The following is a 26,688-nucleotide window of genomic DNA, read 5'->3' as shown; positions in this document are numbered from 1 at the left end:
TGTGAGTGACCTTTCATCAGGGTTCACGGGCACAATTTTATTGCTTTTGCTGCTGTAGTAGTACTGGTAGAACCCCTGCAGGGGGAGACAGAGTCACACAGTAGCAGTAGTGGTGTAGTCGTAGAGTAGTGTAGTGTAGTAGTAGTAGTAGTAGTAGTAGTAGTAGTAGTAGTAGTAGTAGTAGTAGTAGTAGTAGTAGTAGTGTGGTATTATAGTAGTAGTGTAGTAGTGACACATAGTGATAATGATGGTAATGTTATCGTTGGTGTCCGCCATGTTTACAGTTAGTTTGTAAAGACTTGACTGTTTGTAAATTAACAGATTTCAGAGCTCTATGAACTCAGAGCATTCTCAGAGTGAATTTACGAACGCACCCTTAGTTTTGGCTTCAGCATGTCATTATAACAGTATAACAGACGCTGACCCCCCCCCCCCCCCACACACACACACAAACACACACACCCCTCCCTCCACCCCCTCCCCAGGACTTAATAGCGATGGCCAAATCATGGACAAGGCAGTGAAGGTGCCAGCGAGGCCCTGGCTGCTCATGATGACAGTGGTGTAGGACGCAGGAAGCAACGCCGCCATGCCAAACACACCGTCCTGTAGCAGCACCCCCAACGCTGCATCAACAACAACATCATCAACAAAGCAGAGGGAGAGAGGGAGGGAGTGAGGGAGTGAGGGGGAGAGAGGGAGAGAGAGAGAGAGAGAGGGAGAGAGGGAGAGAGGGAGAGAGAGTGAGAGGGGGAAGAGGGAGAGGGGGAGAGAGGGAGAGAGAGTGAGAGGGAGAGGGGGAGAGAGAGTGAGAGGGAGTGAGAGTGAGAGGGAGAGAGTGTGAGAGTGAGAGAGAGTGAGAGGGAGAGAGAGTGAGAGTGAGAGGGAGAGAGTGAGAGGGAGAGAGAGCGAGAGGGAGAGAGGGCGTGAGAGAGCAGGTGTTACAGTTGATGATGCCGATATTAATCAAGGTTAGGCCTGGAGCAAGGGTTAAGGCTGGTGAGGTCTCAGCCATGTGAAAGATAGAGATAATTAAAGTCACTGTCCATTAGAGGAGAGAAAAAAGAGAGAGCTGATAGGATGTGTTTTCAGTGTAGGCCTACATTAAATACTGTGTAAACTTTGTCTACCTTGTAATGTGTAACCTAACTAGACTAATATAGAATATGGGTCATGGGGTCAGCTCCAGTGTTACATTTTCCGGATCCAGTGATTAATGTACAGATTATGGAGGTGATGGCGAGGCAGCACATGGCAGCACATGGCCTCCAGAACACAGCGTTGCGCCACCTCTCCCTCCGTCTGATTGACTCTCCACGCATAACGCATCCTCCTTTGGTACTTTTGAGTTTTCTGTTAAGATGCGTAAGTGAAATTTTGTTGTTATTGTTTTGATTATGCACTCATGAAAAAATTAAAAAAAACTGTGCGTGAGTCCCTGCAGCTCCAGAGAGAGACTGTGAACGTGCTCAGAGACTTTGCCAGCGGAGCCCTGAACCTCATGCACGACAAGCTCAATGGACGACCGGCGCTATAGCAACAGAGGGGGGCTGAAGTGACGGTGTAACAGGCAGCCGAAGTCAAGATGGTGCCTAGTATCAGAGGTCTCCTTTAGGACAAATGCATTTAGTGATGTGAATTAAGGTTGTCAATGCTTTGATCGAAAATGTACCTTAGTATAACGTGATTGAATGACGGTTGCCTCTACAACGTGTTTGAAGATTGTAACTTATAGTTACATCGCCTCACTAATTGTGTTTGTCATAATCAGGCAAAATCTGATCAGTTTACATCAGATACCAAGCACGATCTTGACTTGTCACCTCCAAAGACTTATCTGCCCCCCCCCCACCCCCTGGTGCTGGACTTCTATAATCCTTTTACACTGGGCACAAGATTGACGCTTGGTCAGTACTTTAGGTATTTCCAGGGGTTTGTGTTCTGAATTACTGATGTAGGGGTCATCTTCCTGTCACCCTAACCAGTCCAAATAATAACTGTCACATAGGAAAATAAATAATTGGATTTTACCATTTCTAGAAAGACTTATGCGTGCAAAACGTATGCATCCATTTGTTTCGTCTGATCTCAGATGGTTAATGGGGTATAGTTGGTGACAGAGCAGCTTAAATTTTAAGGCACTTTGCCAGTTCAGTTTTGTTCTTTTAAGTGGCTTGTTGTATCATGTGAAAATATGATAAACCTGTTTCTGAGAGTTTTTTATTCAAAAAGACATTTTAAGTTAACTCTTGTATTAACTGTCCCGGTGTACTAATGTGAGGAGATTTCGGAGATGGTGTGGTACATGTAAATAAATGACATTGATTACCTTTGGGGATTTAGGTCCTAAGCTTGGGCAAGATATACTTGTTTGTTTTCCCTTCTAATGCAATACTTCAAACTAAATCTTCAGACTTTTCTGTTTTTATTTTGCACATTATTGAACATGAACATGAATGTGAAACCAAACAGAACTTCAAACTAATGAACATTAAGCATGCAGTAATGCTGAAATTAGGCACAAATCACAAATTCAAACTCCTCTTTGAAACAAAACTACGCCCACACCCATGGGACTCAGTGGCTGAAGCTGTCGACCAGGTGTTTGGAGTACCAGGGTCCTGCGCCATTGGAGAGGAACTGGTGCTTGACAACCATCTTGGCATTCTGATAGAGACTGGCTTCCAACTGAAACAAGAAGGAACACATCACACAAAATTCACATTCATGCTGTCAACACAATCTTGGCCAGATGATATTCGGTAGCACATGATATGGCTACGATGTCGCCTATATGCACGCAGTGCAGACAAATACAGGTCCAAGGGTGCCAGGATATCTACTGATTCATGGCTCAACAACTCACCTTGGCACTGTGATAGGTTTGGAGGTTCAGTAGAGAACTTTGCCCACTCAGCTTTGCAATTTTGCGGAAGTAACAGTAGAGGGCTCTCTTGCACAGTCTGCTGGAGAAGCCAGGCCCACTCACAGTTGGGGAGCTAAGGGGCCAGAGAGAGCATTACGCCTACATAGAAAGCTCCCTCCACAATGAAATTATACATTTACATAATTTGTTTTTAAATGTTTGACATTTACCAGACGCTTTTATCCAAAGCAACTTACAAACGTGTCTAACAAGTAAGTGAATCACATCAGTCATCATAAGAACAAATCAATGCTAGGAGCAGGTGCTATTGGCAGTCACAATGCTAGAAGAAGGAAGGATCTTTTTTTATATATACAGTAGAGGAACTGTACAGGGTAGTGGGGAGTGAAGAGGTCTTTACAGTCAAGATGGACAGGCAAGATGTAGTCTGAAGAGATGGGTCTTCAGTACCCATCAGACTTCATTGTAATGGTAGTATACCACGGTAAGTATGAAAGTAGTCATCGAGATCCTCTATGTTTCATCAAAAATACTTAAATTGTTCCCATGTTACGAGCATCGTCTACCAGTAGCACCATTGACTTACCCATCGACAACAAAGCCTGTTGTGCTGTCCAGCACCTCGATGCTCAGGTCCCCGAGGCACCAGTTGATGCTGAGGTCTTTGCAGTGGCGAGAGCTGTGTTGAGGCGCCACCCCGTCACAACCAAGGAAGAATATCCTCTGTTTCCTAAAGGGTGGGACCAGCTGCTCCTCCCAGTCATCCCCCAGGCGATTGTTGATTGCGTCCGACACGTTGTCCGAGTTATAGCTGGAGTCACCTGAACGGACCAGTAAACCAGAACCAAGTTCTCAAAATTCCTTCTTAACCAGTTAAGGCCCCAATACAATTCTAGAACACTGCTGTAGATTGCTGAGAATTGTCAAGATAAAGATAAAATATTAGAACAAGCCTGAGAAAAGTATCACACACCAGTATTACACAGCACATTATTCAGGGAAAACAGACTAGATTGAGAAAGATTCGGTGACTATTTCAAAATGTACCAAAAGTCAGCATTAAGATTCTGGTTGTTGTGTTTGTATTATGGTTTGAAAACCAAAGCCGTCAACGGCTACTTACCGTAGAACATAGAACAGCCATTCCTGGCCGGGGGACGGGGGGGACTAGAGGCTTAATACCTCCCAGTGTCACTGGAGCACTGTCCGTCAGTCCTACAAGGGAGGGCGGCCTATGCTACTGTGATTGTAATGCATCCTTGGTTACTTACCTAGGACCACATTGATGATGTAGAGTGGCTCAATGAAGTGGCTCAGCAGCGCCCCCTGGACCCCGGTGACGGCCCAGCGGCAACGTTTGTCACTGTCAGACATGCAGCAGACCCGGGCGCCCCACACAGGGTGGAGGAGAGCCACAGGGATCAGAGAGCCCTTAGCATGGCACTGCAGCATCAGGGAACTGTAGAGATTCAGGGAGTTCCTATGGGGACAGAGGATGCACACAATCACTCTCACTGGGTCACTCAATTAGATCACTAAATTAGTGAAACGTAAACTGCCCCAAAATGTAATTCCCATCCAATTCTTACACTTCTGAGTGGATGCAAGCAATTAAGATTTCCGCATTGGACACTCAACAACAGCAGCCAGTATGAAAATGGACACACTCACATGGAACCGCACTGTGCTGCCCCTCTTGGGGTCTGGTTGGTGTAGAGGTGAAGGTAGGTTTTGGGCTTGAGCTGGAGCAGGTGGCTGTCTGAGTTTCTCTCGTAGATGGAGCGCTCCTTGCACTTTGGGTCATGGCTGAAGAACAGCAGAAGCTGCTTGTACAAGAACCTGAATAGAAATACAGGAACGGACACATCATTTGCTAGTCTCCAGTATTAATAGCTAAACAAATCAAACAAGTGAGTGAAGTGAGTAAGTAAGTCCAGACGATCCAACAAAACTCCTGTCAGGCTGATGTACCTTTGGAGAGCCCGTTTGGCGATGACCATGGCATGGCAGTCATGCACCATGGTGCCACTGAAGCAGAGCCAGTCACTGCAGCATGACTCGCCCGTGCCCAACGCCACAACGTTGTAGCGCACATAGGACTGGCCCCAAGTGTCACACAGCTCTGGAGAGGGAATAATGTGGGAGAATCACATCCATAAACTATTCACAATCTATACACATATACATATATATATAACACACATGGACGACACATAAACTGTGTGTGCGTACATTAGACATGCTCATCAAAAATAGGTGTCATTTACAGTAGTTAACATATTTTTGTAGTGTATTATTATTGAATAGATTCCAGGGACGAAGTTGAAAAGGTCAACGAGAGTTGTGGAAACAGACCTTCTTGGGGGGTTCGGATGCATAAAAATAAAAAAAGACGTGATTTTGGATTAAAAATGGAAAAGGTGACTAGTTTGCATCCCTGAGATTCCCCAGTGAGCAGAGAGAAGACCTCACCTCTCTCCAGGACGAAGGCAGCCAGGCTGCTCTTGCAGCTGTGGAACTGGGCACACTCCCCCAGGAGGTCGTCAAACACGTTACTGGACAGTGCTGCCATCCGATGCATGTGCCAGTCAGTGTAACCCACTAGAAAAGCAGATGCTTTCAGAGTCAGAAGAAGAGATGTACTAACCCTGACTCTTGGCAGACCATGCAGTATGTAGGCTACAGTATGGAAGACTATTCAATCAAACTGTTAGAAAAGGCAAACAGGTTTATGCCCCATGTTATAATCCTCAAGCCTAGCTGTGAATGTTTCCACTGACTTCCATCACAAAATAACCTGTTCCCTTCTAAATACACTCACAAGTTGTTTAATATGAATTCAATATCAGTTTGATCATCAAGTGAGAGCACCTGGCCCCTAACCTCCACTATTGGGGCTGCTCTGCAGGTTGTTTGACTGGTCCTGGAGCCCCAATTTTAGGAAGCTGTTGTCCAACTTGGGTGGGGATGTGCCAAGGAGGGAGAGGCCATCACTGTCGTCATCATCAGAGTCGTCCTCCTCCTCCTCCTCCTCCAGCATTGGGTCAGGCAGTATAGGGCTATGCAGGGGTTTGGCGAGGGAAGACCTCATGGGCCTATAGTCCTCTGGTAGCAGAGCCCCAAAAACGTCTGGGTTACTGGAATCAGTGTCACCACTTACACAGAAATGTCGTCCAACAGCGCCGCTGCTGCTGACCCTGTGCATAAGAGAGGCCGCCTTTCTAGGCAGCCGGCTACGTACAACATCTTCGTCCACCATGATTAGTACCTGCAGTGATCACAGAGTGCATGGGAATTCATTTAACACATGCATCAGTTGTTAGAAAGAGATGCCATTCGTAAACTAAAGTAAAGGCTAAAGGATACATCTGAACGGTAGGCCATTGTGATGGTAGTCCGTGTTAAGACCTAGCATTGTAGTACCACTGCACTGGACTGGCATCTTATGAGATGCTTTCGTGGATTTTTTTCATAAAAACATTTTCTGATACAACAACACTAGAACCGTGTGTATGATTATCTGCAAATGTCTCCCTCACGTTAAAATGCTGCTGGCGTCCCGAACGACATCTGTGGTTGAAGTATGGTGGAAGAAAAAAAAAGCGCACGTGCAGTTTTGGCTAAACTAATTAGCTCGCTATCCTAGCAGGTGGCGCTGTGCAGACTCAATTACTGTATAAGTTCATTCATTTACTGTATGAGTGAAGTTAACTAGTTAAGGAGCTAATATATAACATTACTCTGTGTTGTAAGAATGATCTCTGTGAGAGATATTTATCGTTTTATCTTACCTGGCTTGTTAAGGGCTCATGATATGACAACGCAGGGATAGATGTGACTGAACATAAGTTATACTGCACATACAAGGGCGCCGCTAGGGGGTGGTAAAGGCCGGTTTAGGCTTCTGCGTAAAGTCGACGCCGTAGGCTACGCGTAAGCTTACGTAGTCCCGCGTGGACGTGCGTAGCCTGGACGTGCTCCTCTCAAAAAATCTATCCACGCGTCAGAGCGCACGTTAACCGTAAGCTCTGTGATTGGTCCGCTTGGTAGCACATGATTCAGACAAGATTCCGACTCTCTCGTCGCCCAAAATGCGGAAGTCATGACAGAAATGTCATTCACCTTTTCTGTAATTACTTATTAATAAAGATTTGAAAAATTATGATAACCATCGTATTATCTTAGTTTAATGTCATTTCAATGCATCATAGAACTTTTATTTACAACAACATAACAACAAAAAGATCGCTATTATGCCGCTTAGAGCTTTGAGCTCCGTTGAGTTCCTAACCGGAAGAGGCACAGCACAGGTGCTGAAAACACACTGCCACCTAGCGATGTGACGGTGTAATTGCAGCGCGGCCTACGCAGAAGTGTAAATTGCGAGACCTACGTAAGAATGTACGTAAGCTACGCACGTAAATTCGACGCAGAAGCCTAAACCGGCCTTTGTTAGGACGATTCTAAGCGCCCAGCACTGACAGGGGCCCATGAGAATCTTTTTAAAAAATACATTATATTTATAAATATTATTATTATTATTATCATAAGGACGTTAATGTAGCCGACTTCCGACTTCTATAATTCTATGTATTAAAAAAGTTCCAAAAGAAACAAACTGGAGTTTTGTTTCTCTATGTTTAACAAAATTGAGCCTTATTATTTACCCCTCTCTTTATTCATTGCATGGTTCAGTCCACCGCGCGCGAGCTGCTAGACTATACTATAGTTAATTCGCTAGCCTGATTGATAGAACAAGCCAGCATCGGATTGGCTGTGGAGATGTAGCCCAGCTGAACGCCCTCCCACCTTTGCAAGTCTGCAACTCTTTTTGAGCCAAGACGTGAGATAGTGTCAAAAAGTTGTAAGCTTGTACTTGGGATTCGTAGTCTTTTTTTTGCAACTACAACTCTGAATATGCAAGTCTACAAATAATATTTGTTTGCAACTTCAACTCTGAAGATGCAAGTCTGCGAATCTGTTTTGCACCGACAACTGTCAATATACAAGTTGACGTATTTGTGACATCGATATAACACCATAGGGAACATCATCATTATTTCCGCGTTGTGGAGCAGTTAAAGGAGAAGCTTAACACCAAGCAATAAAACGTAGCCGATACAAATGTTCGTAGGTACATGACACATTTAGGGAAGTTTCTCAATGTCGGAAAACCCATTATGTCTGTCTTTACTACGACACCACGGTGCAGTAAGGTAGTTCCGTTTGGACCACTGTTCTGAAACGAGCGATAGTAATTGTGTATTATTGCTCAAAAGCCAAAGGGGGAACACTGACAGATCGTCATATTTGATATGAATATGACAATATGAATAACACAATAACATCCGCTACATTGGTTCGGAACCTAAACTTCGCCGTACGCCGCAAACTGTCCGACTTTTTGGACCCTCAAGACAGCTGGAGACAGGTTCTGGTCTCGATCCACAAGCCCACCGGCGAGCCCAGGTACTCTCAGCTCCATGTCAGGTAATGGAAAGACTGATTTTATTATTATTATTATTTTATTGTTTTATTTATGTGAATTTTATTTCACACTTGGGTCGTCATGGCAGTTCGTGGCGTTAGAATGATAAGGTTCTATCGTTTTTTGACATAATCTGATCCATTAGGTGTTTATTAATGCCTGTGTGGTGTTATTTTTTAAAATGTTTACATTTTTGAGTTAGTAATTCATAAAATACAAAGGTTCCATCTCATAAAACATAATGGAATGTAAAAACGTTGACGCTCAATATCTCTGAACTGCCCTAAACGGAGATAGAACCTTATCATTCTAAACGGAGATAGAATTATCATTCTAAACGGAGATAGAACCTTCTCATTCTAAACGGAGATAGAACCTTCTCATTCTAAACGGAGATAGAACCGTATCATTCTAAACGGAGATAGAACCTTCTCATTCTAAACTCACGAGTTATCATGTTTCACTATCAAACCAGCTAGACCCCGTTATCATAATACCCCAAATCACTAATAGTTCTACTGTAATGTTATTAAGCCATTCAATGTATTGCATATCTGTTTACCAATCAATATCAGTTTGTTTTTTGTTAAATTTGTCACTCTAAATGGTTGTTTGCTTGTTTTTTCGCAGGAGATTTGAAGCACTTGTTACACAGGGGAGAAGTCCTACAATCGAGTTACTGAATGACTGGCAGACATGTAACTGCACCGTGGGAGAGCTGGTCGACATCTTATTGAGCCACACGTTCCTGGCCCCAGCCAGTGTCCTGCTCCCAGGTAGGCTACAGTGGATATGTGATGTATGTTTAATAGAGTGAATGATTTATGAGACCCTTCTATTGGTTTACCGTTTTTTTTAAATGTTTGTGTATTTGATTGGAAAGTTCAGAACCTCCAGAATTTAAAAGAAATATTCTGGTACTTGGTAAATATATCAAATGAACCCAAAAATACTTTGAAGATGAATGCATGAATATATTTAATGGTTATGACATTTGAGGTATGAGAGATCAACACATTCTCAATCATAAAGAAGGTTATCTTCGTCTTCGTCTTCCTTCAACATTTCCTCCTTAGTGGTGTCCAGGATCTCGGTAACGAACTGCTGACACTCTGGTGTCACTCCTCTGGAACAGCTGTGGTCACCAGTGGTTGCGTTCAGTCCGTATATGTGGTCACCAGTGGTTGCGTTCAGTCCGTATATGTGGTCACCAGTGGTTGCGTTCAGTTCGTATATGTGGTCACCAGTGGTTGCGTTCAGTCCGTATATGTGGTCACCAGTGGTTGCGTTCAGTCCGGATATGTGGTCACCAGTGGTTGCGTTCAGTCCGGATATGTGGTCCCCAGTGGTTGCGTTCAGTCCGTATATGCTGGTAGGGCTGTCATGTCTGCAGTCATCATCCTGGCCAGAACCATGTTTGTCTGCTGTGCTCTTTTCCTCTTTAGTCTCCTGCTCACGGTCAGAGCTGCTCGCTGATCTTCCACTCACTGGTCTCCTCCCTTTCTCCTCCTCTGACAGAGATGAGGTAGGGACACCTGGCAGCTGCCAGTCCACTGTAGCATCCTGATGGTCTTTAATGCTTCTCAGGGAGGTCCGCGAATGTGAGCTACAAGAGCTTTGAGTCGTAGGTGGATGCAGGGTAGGGTCTTGTGTAGTCAGCTCACAGCCTTTTTTCAGAGTCTGTTGAGCTGAAGAAGGTCGGCTGCCTTTCTCCTCCTCTGACAGAGATGAGGTAGGGACACCTGGCAGCTGCCAGTCCACTGTAGCATCCTGATGGTCTTTAATGCTTCTCAGGGAGGTCCGCGAACGTGAGCTACAAGAGCTTTGAGTCGTAGGTGAATGCAGGGTAGGGTCTTGTGTTGTGGTCAGCTCACAGCCTTTTTTCTGTTGAGTCTGTTGAGCTGAAGAAGGTCGGCTGCCTTTAGACCTTTCAGGTATGACTTGACCACTGCCCTTGCTTTCTTTTTCTTTACCAGTTGTCATTTGCTTGTTGCCAGGGTCTCTTGGGTCTGGTGAGTGACCTTTTGTCTTTCGTCCAGAGGTAGGTCTGCTGTAGTTTTGTCCAGAGGTAGGTCTGCTGTGGTTTTGTCCAGAGGTAGGTCTGCTGTGGTTTTGTCCAGAGGTAGGTCTGCTGTGGTTTCGTCCAGAGGTAGGTCTGCTGTGGTTATCATTTGCGTTAGGCATATCAGTTGAGTCGGAGTGTCGTCTTTCCTTTCTCTTTCCAAAACATCTTCCACAGCAAGTGAGGAGGGCAGCCAGCTTAAAAAATGCAAAAAATGCATTTGTTTTCTTCTTTCCCTTGTTCTCATTGTCTTCCTTCAGACCTTCATGCCCTTGGGGGGCATTTGGGTCACTTTGGGTTTGATTCATCTGATCACGTTATGCGAGTCTTCTCATAAAGCCAACTTTCTATACTGTAAAAGCAAGAGGCGATAGTTCTCAAGAGGCGATGCTCTGAAATGACCTGTTTTTTTAGAATGCAACAGCTGTGATGTTCTTTTTAATTATTGATGACATCATAATAGGCCTATTGCATCATAATAGCTGTCATTGGCTGAGTTTGTAAATTCACTCTAGAAATCTGATGGATGGAATGCCTCTTGTCCAATCAAATTACTTGGTCCCTCTATAGGGACATTGAACCCAGTGTGCACTCTCAGAGCGAATTACATTTATAATCCAAACTTCAATACAACTTTACAATAAAATTGCTAATGATCGAATTTCAAAATGTGCCTTGCTTTATTGGATAGACAAGTGGGCAGATAAGATGAATATTATCGTACCAGAGTGATTGCAAGTGGACATTTTGGAGAAAAAAAAGATCTGCCAAAGATTTACAACATACCACCTCATCTGTGAAACATAGTGGAGGAGGTGTTAATGGCTGGAACTGGCTAACTTTTCTCAATTGATGATGACAGCAGCAGTGTACAGAAATATATTGTATGCTTGAGTACAAGCAATGCATCCAAATAGATGGGATGGTGCTTCATCAGTAAGGCAATGACCCAAAACATACTGCCATACTGTAGCAACTAGGGAGTTTTTCAGGACCAAAAAGTGTAACGTTTTTTTACCTGCCAAGTCAACCTTCAGATTTAAAATCCAGTTTGGATACAACTGGATTTCATTTCCTGATGATAAGATTTGAGGCAAAAATACCTCAAAACAAACAGCAACGGAAGATGACTGCAATACAGGCCTGGCAGAGCATCACTAGAGAAGATACCCAGCGTCTGGTCAGAGACCTCAGGCAGTTATTTCATGCAAAGTATTGTCGACCAAATACTAAACATGAGTGCTTCATTTGAACATTTGATGAATTTGTCCCATTGGCACAATTTTGGGTGAAACCAATCTCTACTTTAATCTCATATCTCATCAAATGCCTAACTGTTCCATTACTTATGCAGAGCGCTGTATTTATTTTCACAATGTGATTTGTCTTTACTGTGTAATTTGACCCAGATACAGTAAGAGACCTCCATTCAGCTGAGCCCCAGTCAGCTAAGGCACTGTCACCTCCAGACAGCCCCACGCCCCCGGCCCCAGTCACACAGCAGTACACAGACACAAGTGACACAGGTGGACTAATAATATATTATTATGTATCTGAATATATCTGTGTTATCACCACTGGAAGTCCAGTAAAAAAATGTGGATTCTATTATTTTACATGTGGTTTAATAAGCTATATATGATCATATAAAACGACATAATAGATAGTGTTTTGACAGAGTAACTTGTAAGGAGGACAAATTGATCATTTATAGATCCTATTCAGAAGTTGACCTCAACAGCCAATAGATGGCAGCATTTGTGCATTGTGCGATAATAAACTGTGAACTGTTCATGGCTGTCATTTACGCTATGAACAGATAATTGTCCATTGTTAGGGTTTCTCAGGTTTTCATTCCACGAACTGAGGAAGATAACCGGTAATTTTGATGACCGGCCAACGTCGGATGGCGGGAGCAAGCTTGGTCAGGGGGGATTTGGAGCTGTATACAAAGGCTTGATTAATGAGAAACCTGTGGCAGTGAAAAAACTAAATCCAGTAAGGGCAACTATCCTCTCTGTCCATAACATTGCATAACATTATCTATTTACTGCATAAATTCACCACGTTGAACAAAACACAACATTGACATACATCCTAAAGTTGAACCTCCTTTCAGATGGAAGATATCTCTCTTGAGGAGCTGACGGTCCAATTCACTCAAGAGGTACAAACTCTTATGACGTAAGTTTCTATCTTCTGCTCCTCCTCTGTGTTCCTGGCTCTGCTCTGTGAGTTCCTGTCAGCTGACCTACCGCCCAATTCATTACCGTTACACTTCTATTTCATTAGAGGGAGCAGTAGTGCGTGTGCAGTGTTTCAATCTGACTAATACATCCATTTAATGGGACTCTGGCCATAATAGAATCGACTAAGAAATGTCCCCTGAAGAGTGACTCCGAGACAGACTGCTCCTACCAAATAGCTCTCTGGGGATTGGTTCTAGAATGGATATTTTGATGTGGAATTTCCCCTGAAATGGAGGAGTGTCATTATTTGATAAGACCACTGTTGTTCCACAGGTTGAAACATGAGAATCTAGTGAACATGGTGGGTTTCTCTAGCGATGGCCATCTACCTTGTTTGGTGTATGCTTACATGTCCAACGGTTCACTGCTCGACCGACTGGCATGCTTGGTAAGCGTAGACATCGTATTGCTCTCCAAAAACATAATGTTAGATATATCCCTTTCGCAAGTCCTTACACATGTATATTATATACAGTACATAAGATTAAATAGGATGTCTACTTCTTTGTAGGAGAGCACCCCTCCACTTACCTGGCGCCAGAGATGTTTGATCAGTGTGGGAACAGCAAGAGGCTTGGAATACCTGCACAACAATCACCACGTCCACAGAGATGTCAAAAGGTCTCTATGGAATTATTCTTATAAAATGCATTTCATGATGGTCGATGTTTTAGGCATGTGAGTCATAGACAGACATGCTTGCCAAATCAGTGTCAATAGTTTACTAATGAGTCCTGATTGTTTCTGTTTGCCAGCGGAAATATATTATTGGATGAAAAACTTGTGGCGAAGATTTCTGACTTTGGGCTTACACGGGCCTCGGCGACACGATCGTCAACGACAGTGATGACAGAGAGGATTGTGGGTACCACGGCTTACATGGCACCAGAGGCACTCAGGGGCGAGATCACCCCCAAGTCAGACATCTTCAGCTTTGGAGTGGTGCGTAGTCCTTCATCACAAACAGACACAATAACCAGATATCATACAGTGCAGTATGAAATCCACACCCCACATTGATTTGATTAGTCTTTGTGACACCACCCATATGGAAAGGATGTATAAAAAGTTTATAGGAAACATATTTATGCTTACAAATAATGCATATGGCATCCAAAATACATGGTAGATTCTAATCATGTCTGACACACAGTCTGAAATACTGGATATGCATTGAGAAATGTGAGTACATAGAGTACAGAAATGTATGCATCACCTATTGTATATAAAACATATGTATGTACTGTATATTACATTTGTATGGAAGGATGGAAATGTAGTTAGCAAGATTTTGTCGAACCAGTGAGATTTTGGTCCTCTCATTGCAAATTAATGACTAAATCACAATTGAACTTTCCCAAGGTTATGTCAGTGTACATTTATGGGAGGTAATAATTGTATAGTAGATCAGATTAATACACGGTGACACCTCGTATTTTGGGTTATGATAAGGCAAGACAGCTGTACAAAGCATTTTAGGCATTTATTGAAACAATCATCAAACAGACCTCTTTATGCTGTTTAGATCTGAGTCAGGCCAGTCTTATAGGATATGTGCGTACACACGCTGGCACAGGTGAATGAGGCTGTGGTACCCAGCCACTCTCACATTCATAGACAGAGCTATGGATGCAAGGACTGGCCTGAATGTTTTGAAACTATATACCGGTACCTATATACCACACAATTTATATTTTAGATACGGTTATATTAGATACTGTAATAGTTCGATTTTCAATAGAATGCACATTAAAACAAATATTTCAAACATAACTCGCAACTAAACTTTTACGTTTCTCTCAGGAGATTTTGGCTTGTCATTTAAACAATGCAGTGGGCTAATATACAGTAGAGGCCTGTTGTTGGCATGGCCAGGTGGTTAACCTCATGTCTCTCTGTCATCTCCAGGTGTTGTTAGAAATATTGTCTGGACTGCCGCCAGTCGATGAAAACCGTGAGCCCAAGTACCTGGTAAGTAGCACAACGGAAGCTTTCTCAATGTAGTTATCCATCATTGTAGGACATACTGTAGTAAAAGGAGGAGCACTGTAGTAAAAGAAAAAAAAGTAATCACTGTGTTTAATATGAGATCATCAAAAAACAAATCACTTTATTACACATACTTTATTACGCAAAGTACGTTATTACTTTTAAACACATTATTATACACGGTATGGAATTGCTGTATGTCTTATGCCTGTCAGTGTAAAATAGTCACCAATGCAGGCATTGATTTTGTGTTGTCTTATTGATTTGGGGCATGCCTATCTCAGATGGAGATGAAGGAAGAGATAGAGGAAGAGGAGCTGACTTTGGAGGACTTTGTGGATAAGAGGATGAGTGACTGGGACCTGGTGGCTGTGGAGAGGACCTACACCCTGGCCAACAACTGTCTCAATGAGAGGAGGAACAGACGGCCTATGGTGAAAGAGGTGGGTGATGTCACAGACGTGCCCTGAGTGAAGCGTGGTGTAGCAAGGCATTTAAAAGAATAGCTCACTCTATTTGAAGAGTTTATTTGTGACTAGGATTCTTTGTCTGTATATCCAGACAGTATTTTGTAATGTATAATGTAATATCTTCTGTTATACATTTTTAGCAATGTTCCCTAATACATTTTTAGCAATGTTCCCTAACGTTTCCACTACCATTGCTAAGAATGCTAAATAGGAGGTGCTGTACATCTGTTAAAAACTATCCAATATTGAGCAGTAATTAATAATCTGAGCAACAACAGCCCTTTAAAATTAGTCTTCCTGACAGTTGAACTAACTCAGATCTATCTTCAATAGGTCCTGACAGAGCTTGAAGGTGTCATCCAAAGTGTTTCAGTGGAACAGCCGAGAGAGGAGAGTGAGGCAGAGCCAACATGAGACAAGAATTTGAGCATGTCGACTCTCAATGGACTGCTTCCCTTATCCCCCTAGTTTTACTGTAAACAATGCTGACTGATTTAGTCATGAATGGTGACCAAAACATTTACACCAGTCATAAAGATGACTGAAATAATAAAATATTAAGAGTATATTTTATCATTCTAACTTTTGTTGCGTTTTAATTGCATGGCACATCATTTATAAGTGTGCAGTTAGATTATATAAAATGAAACAAGGGCACATGATTTAAATATTTTATTTTCCTTTTTGAAAATGGTTTTAAGACAATGACAAAAATTAAGACCAAACATAACAGTTTTTTCCCTATCATTACCATGGTGGCATATGAGCGTAAAGCTTATCCAACGATGAGGTGAGCTTAAACAAAGTGGTTCGCCTTCCAATTATCAGTAGACGAGCAACTTCTGTGGCAAAATATAGGAAATTATCCCCCGGCCTGTGGGACTACCTTGCATCCACAGCATTGAACAAGATAACATTAGCATTAGCATGTGTCAATGATGTCAAATGCTGGAGAGGCTGCTGTTCTCTCAAAGTTCACCTGACCCTCATTGACACCATAGATGATCTTTCAGCACAGACAATACGTTAACTCACATGGCGTAACACCTACAGTATGTACATGTACAGCACTTGCATAGAAAAATAAGTTTCTCAGCAGATGTGTTTTATGTAAACCACAGTTATATCAAAAAAGAAGGAACTTTCCAATATAAAAAAAACCCATACTGTATTAAAATGAAGAATGACACAAGCAATATTATAATATTTTCTGTTTGGACCTCCTCATAGCTGTGTCAACTAAGGGAGATATGGAAAAACAAATTGACATTGACCTAAGGAATGCTAGGAAAGAATGCAAGCGTGTGAACCCGCAGAGGAGGTTGTCACATTGGCACAAATTCACATTAGTCGCACTAACTTTTTTTTTCTTCTCACAACAGTGTAAAAAACGTAACGTATTCTAGCCTCTTGATAGCTCCGCAAAATACTTTGTGAATGCAGTTACATATATATTATACTCATACGCCTTCCATTTGGAAGGTTACGAATGGGAATTCTCAAGTGTGTGTCTCAGCTCAGTTCTCCTTGGATGTGCATAGTTCATTCACTGCGTGAATTAGATTTCATGTTCGCTTTGTGGATTTCATGTTTTTTATGTTTATAAGATTTCCGTCTATCACTTGGAATGTTCCATTGTGGAGCATGAGAGGGGTGTGTGTGTGTGTGTGTGGTCTGTTTAGTCGTCCTCCTCGCCGTCGCCTGGCGGTCTGGTGATGCGGCGACCTCCCCTCTTTCCCATCGGGCCCTTGGGTTTGGCGAAGGCCTGTTTGTGTGCGTGCTGCTTGGGGTGGACCTCCTCATACAAGAAGTCACCCGTCAACTCGTCCCCGTTTTCAATCTCCAGCTGAAAACACACACACACACACACACTTTAACTGCCAGCTATCCAAAACTTTCCAAAAGTTATTTTTTCTGAGTGGGGCAGTTCCACTCATATTTTTCATTTTTATTGACAGTACAGTATAGATTATGACAGGAAGGATGGGTGAGAGAGAGAGGAGGGATGACATGCAGGATATTTCCCCGGCCGGAATCGAACCGGGGACCCTGCGGTTACATGGTCGACGCTTAACCCGCTACGCCACCTAAGCGCCCCCAGCTATCCAAAACTAATGAACCGTTGTGACTTGCTATCACCCGATCTGGACCCCCACCAATTTGCCTATCGGCAAAACAAATCCACCGCCACTGCTCTCCACACTGCCCTCAACCCACCTGGACAAGAGGAACTCCTATGTGAGGATGCTGTTCTTAGACTACAGTTGAGCATTCAACACCATTTTCCCCTCCAACAAGCCCTCTGTAGTCAATTGACTATCTTCCCCTTGCTCACCCCATGTGCATGGACTACAGCAACCCTAAGCTCAAGCCACCTTACTACTGTGAACTCTATTATCACTAGCGGCACTGCTGTGCAACCTGTCTTGTCTTACCTGCACTAATGCCACCTTATCTACCCATCTACTATGCCGATTATTTTTTGTCTCTTATGTCCTGTACTACTGACACTTACATCTTGAATTATGCTTGATTGATTATGCCTATATAGATGTCTTGTGCTGCAATGCAATGTCAGGATCTGAAGCCTAATAATCCTAACAAATAAACTTGAAACTACCGTAGGCAAACAATCATTTTGCTCCTTACCTTTTTCTCAATTTCAATTTGGAGATTATTCTCCACCATGTCCACCAGGGGATTCTTGCAGCTGGAATAGAGCATCCTCTCTTTGATACTGCACTTGTACCCAGGCATGGAATAAATGAAGACTGCAAAAGAGATTGAGAGAGAAAGAGAAACCATGAAGGATAGGAACAGCATATCATTCTGTGAAATATGAAAGACTATAAAAATAAAGAGTGTTGCTCATTTTCTTTAATAGGTTGCTATTTTCTTTTGTAAAACTATAGAAAGCTAATTAAAAAGTTATTAACCTGTGGATTCCAAATAGTCCCCCTCGTGAGAATGTTTGTAGAGGAAAAAGTGGTAGCGTGCAAACTCTTTGGGGACTCTTTTGGGTAAATCTTTCAGCTCCGTCGGGTCAGTGTTAGACAACCTAATCAGCTCCTTCTGAAAATCTATTTCCTGTTGATGAAAATAAATGAAACAGTTGGAATGAAACAAACAAGCATGACAGGTGAAAAATGTATTCACTTATTTAACCTATTGTACCAGAGGTGTCAGTCAGTATTTCCAATGATAAGAAATAAATCACACAACAATGACAATACATTGAATTAGGAGCATTCTTTTGACCTGCTTGTTATGATCATACAGAAAGACTAGTGAGACAAGGCAGGGCCGGCACTAAATACCACAATTATTCCTTTGTCCCAAAATCTTGTGACTAACCCATTGAATTTCAATGAGGTGAAATGACAACAATGACAGTCAAAAAGATAAACACATTGTATTGTTCTCTAAACAACTCCTGACCAACAGTCCCTCTGGCTGTCTAAAGAGAAGCCCAGAGGTCAAAGAGGAACAGAATGTGTGCAATTGACTCACCTGGCAAAATAAAGGAAGTGGAAAAGAAGGGGGGGGGGGGGGGGGGGTGATAGGAATGATTTCACACTTACAAGTTGTACATAGTTTACTTTCTTGTCCCTGAATCGCTCTAGTGCCTCAACTGCATCGCCATGCATGGGGAAGGCCACTCCCTGCAGTGTCTGCTGCTTGGTGTCCACACTGATGTCTGTCTGCACCTGAACCCACACACACACACACACACACACACACACACACACACACACACACACACACACACACACACACACACACAATCACTTTACACTGGTCACATGCAGCTCACAAGTGGTTATTTTGGTGACAAACAGGGTTGGGTTTTCAGATTCAGAGGATTGACATTTTACTATACTGAAAAGTGCCATTTATCTTGATGAAGATGTATCAAATCTTGAATTGACATTATCATTTTGAATGAGATGAATTGAAAGGGAAGTGGCAAAGGGGGGGGACCAACTCCTTATTAATGCTCATGGATTTGGAATGAGATGTTCAACAAGCACATATGGGTGTGATGTTCAGGTGTCCATGATATACTTTTGGCCAGTGTATGGCCAGTGTTGGTAGTGTATGTGAAACACACGTCAAGTCGTCGCAAACAGTAGCCACGCAATTCAACTTGCTCTGACTGTAACTTGCGACCTCTGGCCTGCCAGCGCATGTGGACGTCTCAAATAACCAAGGTTAATCAGCTTCACCATCAAAAAGCTAGCAATTCGACAGCGCAGGTGGGGGTATTTGAACTTGAGGAGTGAATTTACCATTGCAACTCGGTTACATTATGCATACTCGTATCAAGGAAGGAAGTGGTTTACAAATGACAAAACCTGGCTCTGATGCTAAACATTGGAGAGAAAGACAGATGCTTCTATTGGGCCTAGTGAGGCATCCCCTCTAAACGACTGGAAATGGAGGGGGGATTACTCTGATGGATTGCACCTATTTTAGGGCCTTGTTCCCACAAAGGCTGTGTACTGTACACACACGACTGAGCTGCTGATGTACCCACCTCATGTACCAAAAGGCTTGTGGGTTTTATCCATCTACGTGGTAAAAGCAGCAGTCCCATGAATGCTAAATATCCCAAAGCGTCTTTTGCTCCCACACAGATTAATGTTGTATTTAATACTGCACACTGTATTATCTTCCTTCAACAGCTGGCCAACTGGGAGAAGTACAATCCCTACTTCCTGTTTTGCCATAGCCTGCTTTTGATTGGATGCATTTTGGAGAAGAGCCGCATCTCAAAGTACTTCCTTATATGGTGTGTTAAGACAGTTCTTGTTGATGTGATAGGATTATGCACAATTATGTTGTTTCCTCACAAAGAAGACTCACTTTGGTTTGATTTGAGGCTTAGGCTTTTACAAGAAAGTAAAGTAAATCTTTCAAATGCCAACACTGGACAAAACCTAACTTCACTAGTGTCATTAGCAGCTTGTAAAGCGTCAGATATCACGTTACAGTGTTCCCCAATATTATCAGTGAAACAACAACAGTGATGTGACCTTGTTCAAGTGCACTCCATGCAGAAATCAATGCAAGGTATTGAATGATCATTCATCATCAACTCCAGTTCAAAAGACGGCTACTTCTGTAGAGTAGGCTTGACTGACAGAACAAAAAAGTTTTAGTGCAAGACCAGAGCATTCAGTAAGAGTTCTTAAAACAACAACACCCTTTTCTTACAGTGCTTGAAGTGTCTGTTGTAAAAACAACTAATTTATTAAGCAAACAGTTGTCTATCCCATATATGCCATTAGGTTCATCTCTGCCAACATCCTGCTATTCTTATGCATCAGCATCTTTACATTTACATTTTCAGAATTTAGCAGACATCTTTACCCAAACGACTGACAACAACTACATTTGTTAATTCAAATGATTCATATTACAGTGAGTCGTTTTTAGAAGTTGTCTTCAGTATTTAGAACCACACCCAAAGTAAACCACACTTCATGAACTTTGTTCTTACAATGTTTGCCCACACGTCTAGGTTCCTATGCTGAGAGAGTTGAATCCACTAATTCATTAAACAAACACAGCCAGCAGAGTAACTTAAAAAGGGGCATTCCATCCAACTCAATTGCTCTGATTTCAGCTGCTATGTGTTATTATTTATTATACAAATGGTCACAATGCATAACAAAACTGCTTCATCTTATGCCTACATTCATCCAGAAAACAGAGAAGGCCTTGAACGTAACATTACCGAACACACAATAGGCTACCGCAGTAACAACTGCTGCTAGACATCTGCATATAACCACCCAAATAATTTCCATTGCTTCTTTTTTAATACACAGTAAAAAACTGTGGGCCTGACTAATACTGGGAGTGGAACAATTCCATGTCAATTCCATGTCAACATTACATTACATTCATGCATTCCAGTAACTAATTAAACTGACATGGGGATGCGAACAAATTATGAGTTGATAACATCACAATTTCCCTTATTACATGGCTATATGCTTCTTTTCAACTTGCATACTTTGGAATTTCATCTAACTTGGTCCAAATGGGAATACAAGTCTTATCTCAGTTTTCACTGGACTGCTCCTTTAAACAAGAGACACACCCATGTGTAGGCCTACAGAGCATTTCAAGAAAATGAATGTAATGAATTTGCAAAGGAAGTGTGAGTGTCGGTCTCGTGTGCATACCTCACTTAGTTTAATCTTCCTCAGTTCCTCCTCAGCAGCAGTGAGGGGCAGAGGAGCCGCCTGGGCTGTCAGGTACTTCCTATAGCCATTTAGAGACACTTCATCCTGGGAAAACAGGAGGGATAATTAATATCATTAGAATAAAACCCATATTACACCAAATTGTTTCCTTCATAATATTCTTTGAATGGAGAAGTAGATAGCCAATACGATTGCAAGAGTAAGTTATTTGTTTCTAAAGAGCAAAAAGGGCATTTCAACACTGTCTTTGAACAGATAGTCTAAAAACAAACCTTTGTGTTGCCATAAATCTCATCCTTGATGAGTCCTCCACCAAACTCCTTCTTCAATGTGGCCCTGGTAGCAGCATATAACATTTTGTGTCGCACCTGTTTAGTTAAGAAACATGTTAGTGAATAAATCAATCATTCTGAAAATGTGGGCTTTACATTTTTCATATTATCTACTTTATAAATGTCCTAAATGTCAAGAAATGCATTTATTGTACTGCTCTTGTGATACATGACTCATAGTTTTCAGAGAGCAAGTACGCGTACAACTGTTTTGAAATCTCCAGGCAGGCAGGTCAAAACCTGTGGCACGCTGCCTTGCATTGTGGGTAGGAATGTTAAACCCTGCCTTGTCTGTTAGAGCATGCTTTCATCAGCCACAGGTTATTTGCTATAGTCAAGTGAAGGCCAGACAGCAGTCTTCTAAGTGACACCTCATTCCACCAATACAGGATACATTCCTTTAACTCGCCACCATCAGCAATTTGGAAGTCATGACACTATCTGAAATGAGGATAGGCTATGACATAAGCTATGACATATCTGAAATGAGGATAGGCTATGACCTCAGTAGGGCTAATCAAAACAAATATATGAGAAGGCTGCATTGTGAGCAAGAGAGAGACCTAGGCTAATTGATTGATTGATATGTTTATTTTCAAATATGTGCAAAACAAGATAAAGCAGCAATAATTAATATAACGGAAAACTAAAAACTAACCTAAAAACTAACCAAAAAAAACCCCTAACAGAATTAAAAAGACCCCCCAAAATATTGCACTTTTAACTTAGTTTCATTCATTTCTTTCTTTCTTTTTCTTCTTTTCTCATTGGGAGTGGGAAGATTGACACAAGCGTGTCACATACTATAATTTAAAAAGGGAAGTTAGGGTGAGTTCCTTACCGGAGAATTGTCAGGTGACCAGGCCAGTAAGATCCATTCATAACCCTGGTTATTAGAGGAGTCCAGACGATACAGGATGTAAGATGGGAGGTCATCCTCAAGCATAGGCAAGACTAAGGAGTCATACTCTTGGTCCCATGTCTTTGATGCTTGCCTACTGTCGCCCAAGGCTAACTGCTCTGAAATTAAAACACATAATTAGTCTAATAACCTAATTGGATTCCACAGTAGAAAAACACATTAAATGTGAAATCACAGGTAATTGAATCTATTGGTATTTCCTAAACACAGTATGTCTTCTAAAAAGGGGAAATGTGCATGAACATGTAGCCTACCCTTGCCTCAACAAGTAAAATATGGGATGTTTTGCATTGACAAGTGCTCCACATGCACGACAGACTAACTCTTAAAATCTGATACAATCTTGTTGACAGATTCTAAATGATTTACCATCTTCAATCACAATCTTTAAGAGTCGGTACTGGTCTCCACTCCTTGCTTCGGCGAAAATGTCCTTCACATCTTCACCAGCTAGAAAAATACAATTAAAAAAGAACGGATTAGCTAAGGTCGTTTCGTGTGTAATCAATACAAATAGGCCTTAAATTGATGTTTCAGAGTACAGTACAGACAATCACAGAAAGTCAGCCAGCTGTATGGACTTCAAAGTTAGACCCTCTGATGCTAAACATTACAAACCATGCAATTATCTTCTTCCTGCATAAGTAATCTCTGTCACGGGCTGCACGAAAGCCTCATCAATGTTGGTCCAGACATGCATATGACCCATATTAGACAGCTCTTCTTCCCCATCATAGAGCAACGCGGATGTTGTTCAGGCACACCATATGGGTATTTAAACAGCTTTTAACTTCTCGTGTGTGGGAGTGCACGTATCTCACTGCAAGCAGTAAAAGAAAAATCGGATTCACCTCACCTAGGCTACAACCTGTCATATAATTTGGTTATTTTATCTTATTAGCTAAAAGGACAGCCATCCGGCTCCTAAATGCCGCGCCCCCCCCCCCCCCCCCCCCCCCCCCCTGACCTGACCCCTATCTATCTACCCTCCCTCCACCCCCACCCAGAGAGCTTTGGACTGTCTGGATATGAACACTTGAACACTTGATCTCTGCACTTTATATTTATATTAATTATGACTCTTGCACTTTGATGTTGGTTTGCACTGTCTTGTCCTGTCTTGCACCTGTCCTGCTGTAAACCGTGCTCCACTGTCCCAAACCAAATTCCTAACATGTTTACATGTCATGGCAATAAAGTCTTCTGATTCTGATTCTGATTCTGATTCTGACAAGGTACAGTGTAGCTACTTTACACATGTTAGTGAACGTGTAGTCCTGCTGTGCTTTAAGGGTGGGTAGTCCTGCAAAACATTTGACACCTACCTACCTACTGTCTGTGGGCTACAGCTGTTTCAGTTGAAGGCGTTGCCCAAACAACATGACTGACCACCAGCACTGTGACACTGAGACAGTTCTCAGACACGGACACATTTAAATGTCTAACGTCCATTTCTAACCGAGGATAACATGTAAGCCTCACATCGAGAATCCCAGTCAGAGTGAGAGTTAGCTACCCTGCTAACGTTTCATAAGTATGATATTGGAATCAGCACATCACGTTCAACCCCCCCCCCCCCCCCCCAAAAAAAAAGCCTAATCCAACCCTTCTGGTTAGCTTGGCTAGCTAACACAGCTAGCTGTCTAGCTGCCTTCATTGTAAACCGACAACACCGATTTTCGTTTTTTTACAGCTCAAACATAGTGCGAAAAATATCAAATATACATTTCATATGTACCTTGTATGCCCGTTTGATGTGACATTGTGTCGTTTGATCGTAAGAGGGGCTGATGAAGCAAAGCCGAGTAAGGAAGTAGGAAACTGACTACAGTAACACCACCCAGGCTTCGGTGTGACGTCATCAGCATCACGGTCACGTGGTGAAACATTGTCTATCCATTCGTGGCTGATTATATCAGTGTAACATCTTAATTGTTACATTAAACATTTCGATTTTAGTTTGCACTGTTATTTAGTAATACCCACCTGAAGTCACATGGAAGCTTTATTTATTAAAAAATAAAATAAAGATGATGTAATACATGTTGGATTATTCGTTTTTAGACTGTAATTATAGCCATGCAAATTATATAATCATGTCAAATGTATGGTGCATCGATATGTTGGAGAGAAAAAAAATACTGCCTTTTTGTTTTAGATTCAATAATGTTGCTGCTGTTTTACAAATTGAGAGGTCACGATTGCAATCATCATTGTTCACTAGGCTATAAAAAAACGGACAACAATTGCCACATTCATGCCTAATTAATGAAGAGCCCAGTCATAATAACCATTTCACCGTGTGAATCTGTGTTTGTTGTGAATTAATCGCTTACGGAACATCCCTTGCGAATCTTGGCAGATGGCTAAACCTATTCAGATTTTTTTTTTCTCTCCAACATATCGATGCACCGTATTACATTTGACATCATATATAATTTGCATGGCTATAATTACAGTCTAAACTAATAATCCAACATGTAGGCTATTACATCATCTTTATTATTATTATTATTATTATTTTACGTAATTCATGTGTTTTGATCAACTCAAGTAGCCTAGTGTGATCAAAGGAAATATTATCGTGGCCATATGGGGGGACAATACAATACTGCTAAATACAGTTTAGCCCAACATCTGGAATGGTAACAGTACCACGAGGCTTATTTTAATATTTTTTTATTTTTTCAAATGCTTCCTGTCTGCTTGCCTCCCCTCTATGGAGGACCAAGTCTGTCAAAATTAACAATAAATATATAGATACATAAATGAATGTATGAACAAATAAATTAATGAATACACACAGTATAACATCATTTATTTGTTCATACATTCATTTATGTGTCTATATATTTATTGTTAATTTTACAGACTTGGTCCTCCATACTATCCCCTCCCGTCCGAAATATAAATAAATATATCGCTCTAGGAAAATCACCCTGAGCCGCCTGTGCCTGGGAAGCGCGATGTGTTTGTTACATTGCATTGCACTGATGGTATGCACCCTGCGTGGGGATAGCACCAGCATCCATCAGCTGCGCGCATCTTCAGCCTCCCAGACCCAGACAGAGACACAGACCAGCGAGCCGCTCCGGCCGTGCTGACCAAGCAGCGCCTCGCTGGCTGCCCCTGACCCGACGCTGCATGCATGGACAGCCCACACAATGGCAGAGGATTTGGGGGTCGCCTCTGTCTGAGCAACAACAGGTCGCATGGATAATCCCACCACAGCCACAGCCCAGCCAGGGGCTCGATGAGGCAGGAGAGAGAGGGGCTGCGCTGGGGGGCTTCGATCTCGTCCTAACAATACCGCTTGAGAGAGGGACACACGCACAAAGCAGCGTGGAGCAGGTGAGTACGTGCGTGCTTTATGTCAGTGTGTGTATGTATATCCATTATATAAATACAGGACAGGAGATGCATTATCATTCAATCCATATGTAGCTGGCTTTCATTCATTGCACGGAGTAGCCTACATTTCAATTGTGTAATCATATAATTCCAGGCAGTCGTGCCGGCAAAGCATAGGGATTAAGTGTTATATGACATTTGCTGTGACATTTGCCGAGACGGCATCGCTGTTCTGACGATGGGAAGACGCGTGTGTTCCATATAGACTCATGTCGAATGATCGAGCTCGCTGAGACCCCGAAATTGCACAGAACCGAGAGGGAGATTAGAGACTTAAAAATGATAGAGCCAGACCACTGTATTTCCTGTAGTGCTTTTAAAGTCGCCTTTCTTATTGGTCACTACAGGAGCAAATGCAATTCTTAAGGTGGTCCAGAGGAAACCATGCTGTGTGGAAGAGAGATGATTGCTTAGATTTGTTCAGTGAATTGTCCCTATTATTATTATCATAAACCTACAGATGGTGTATGCTATTTAGGTTTTTCATGAATAATGTAGGGGGGAGGGTTAAATAATACTGTGTTGTAATAATGACAAACAGGAAACATGCGAGCTGCTCTCTGACTGAATGTAGTGGTACACCTATCCTGAGCCATAACATTAACACTAAAGGCAGAACGTTATACCAAGACAAACATGAAGCGTGAGAAATTCAATCGCCAC

At 42.2% G+C, this 26,688-nt stretch overlaps 3 protein-coding genes across 4 annotated transcripts; 1 reads left to right on the top strand and 2 right to left on the bottom strand.

Moving 5' to 3' along the window:
* Window positions 1–2,577: 2,577 nt before the first annotated feature.
* LOC308169946 (adenosine deaminase domain-containing protein 2-like) lies at window positions 2,578–6,146 on the bottom strand (the record flags this gene model as incomplete). The annotated part of the gene is made up of 8 exons (XM_080544679.1): window positions 2,578–2,688; window positions 2,867–2,999; window positions 3,474–3,708; window positions 4,159–4,367; window positions 4,559–4,726; window positions 4,859–5,009; window positions 5,360–5,488; window positions 5,771–6,146. 8 exons carry the CDS (start codon window positions 6,144–6,146, stop codon window positions 2,578–2,580), a joined length of 1,512 nt encoding a protein of 503 aa, XP_080400805.1.
* A 1,953-nt stretch (window positions 6,147–8,099) lies between these two features.
* irak4 (interleukin-1 receptor-associated kinase 4) lies at window positions 8,100–15,693 on the top strand. 2 transcript variants are annotated; one of them, XM_080545136.1, is made up of 11 exons: window positions 8,100–8,377; window positions 9,006–9,151; window positions 11,847–11,963; window positions 12,275–12,435; window positions 12,557–12,621; window positions 12,960–13,074; window positions 13,198–13,307; window positions 13,442–13,628; window positions 14,595–14,657; window positions 14,960–15,118; window positions 15,479–15,693. In XM_080545136.1, exons 1-11 carry the CDS (start codon window positions 8,217–8,219, stop codon window positions 15,557–15,559), a joined length of 1,365 nt encoding a protein of 454 aa, XP_080401262.1. In that variant the 5' UTR covers window positions 8,100–8,216; the 3' UTR covers window positions 15,560–15,693. The 2 variants fall into 2 exon arrangements, with proteins under 2 accessions (XP_080401262.1, XP_080401261.1); XM_080545135.1 differs by having other exon boundaries at window positions 12,257–12,435.
* Window positions 15,694–15,844: 151 nt separating this feature from the next.
* twf1a (twinfilin actin-binding protein 1a) lies at window positions 15,845–24,461 on the bottom strand. Its single transcript, XM_080544944.1, has 9 exons — window positions 24,353–24,461; window positions 22,984–23,064; window positions 22,534–22,712; window positions 21,633–21,728; window positions 21,340–21,444; window positions 18,727–18,852; window positions 18,082–18,232; window positions 17,795–17,916; window positions 15,845–16,991 (listed from the first exon to the last, which is right to left on the bottom strand). The coding sequence occupies exons 1-9, from the start codon at window positions 24,375–24,377 to the stop codon at window positions 16,824–16,826; spliced, it is 1,053 nt and encodes a 350-aa protein (XP_080401070.1). The 5' UTR covers window positions 24,378–24,461; the 3' UTR covers window positions 15,845–16,823.
* Window positions 24,462–26,688: the final 2,227 nt, after the last annotated feature.

Source organism: Nansenia antarctica, assembly GCF_963989245.1.
Source record: "Nansenia antarctica genome assembly, chromosome: 14".
NCBI lineage: Eukaryota > Metazoa > Chordata > Actinopteri > Argentiniformes > Microstomatidae > Nansenia > Nansenia antarctica.
Note: the sequence above shows the minus strand (reverse complement) of the source record. Positions and strands in the feature narration are given on the sequence as shown.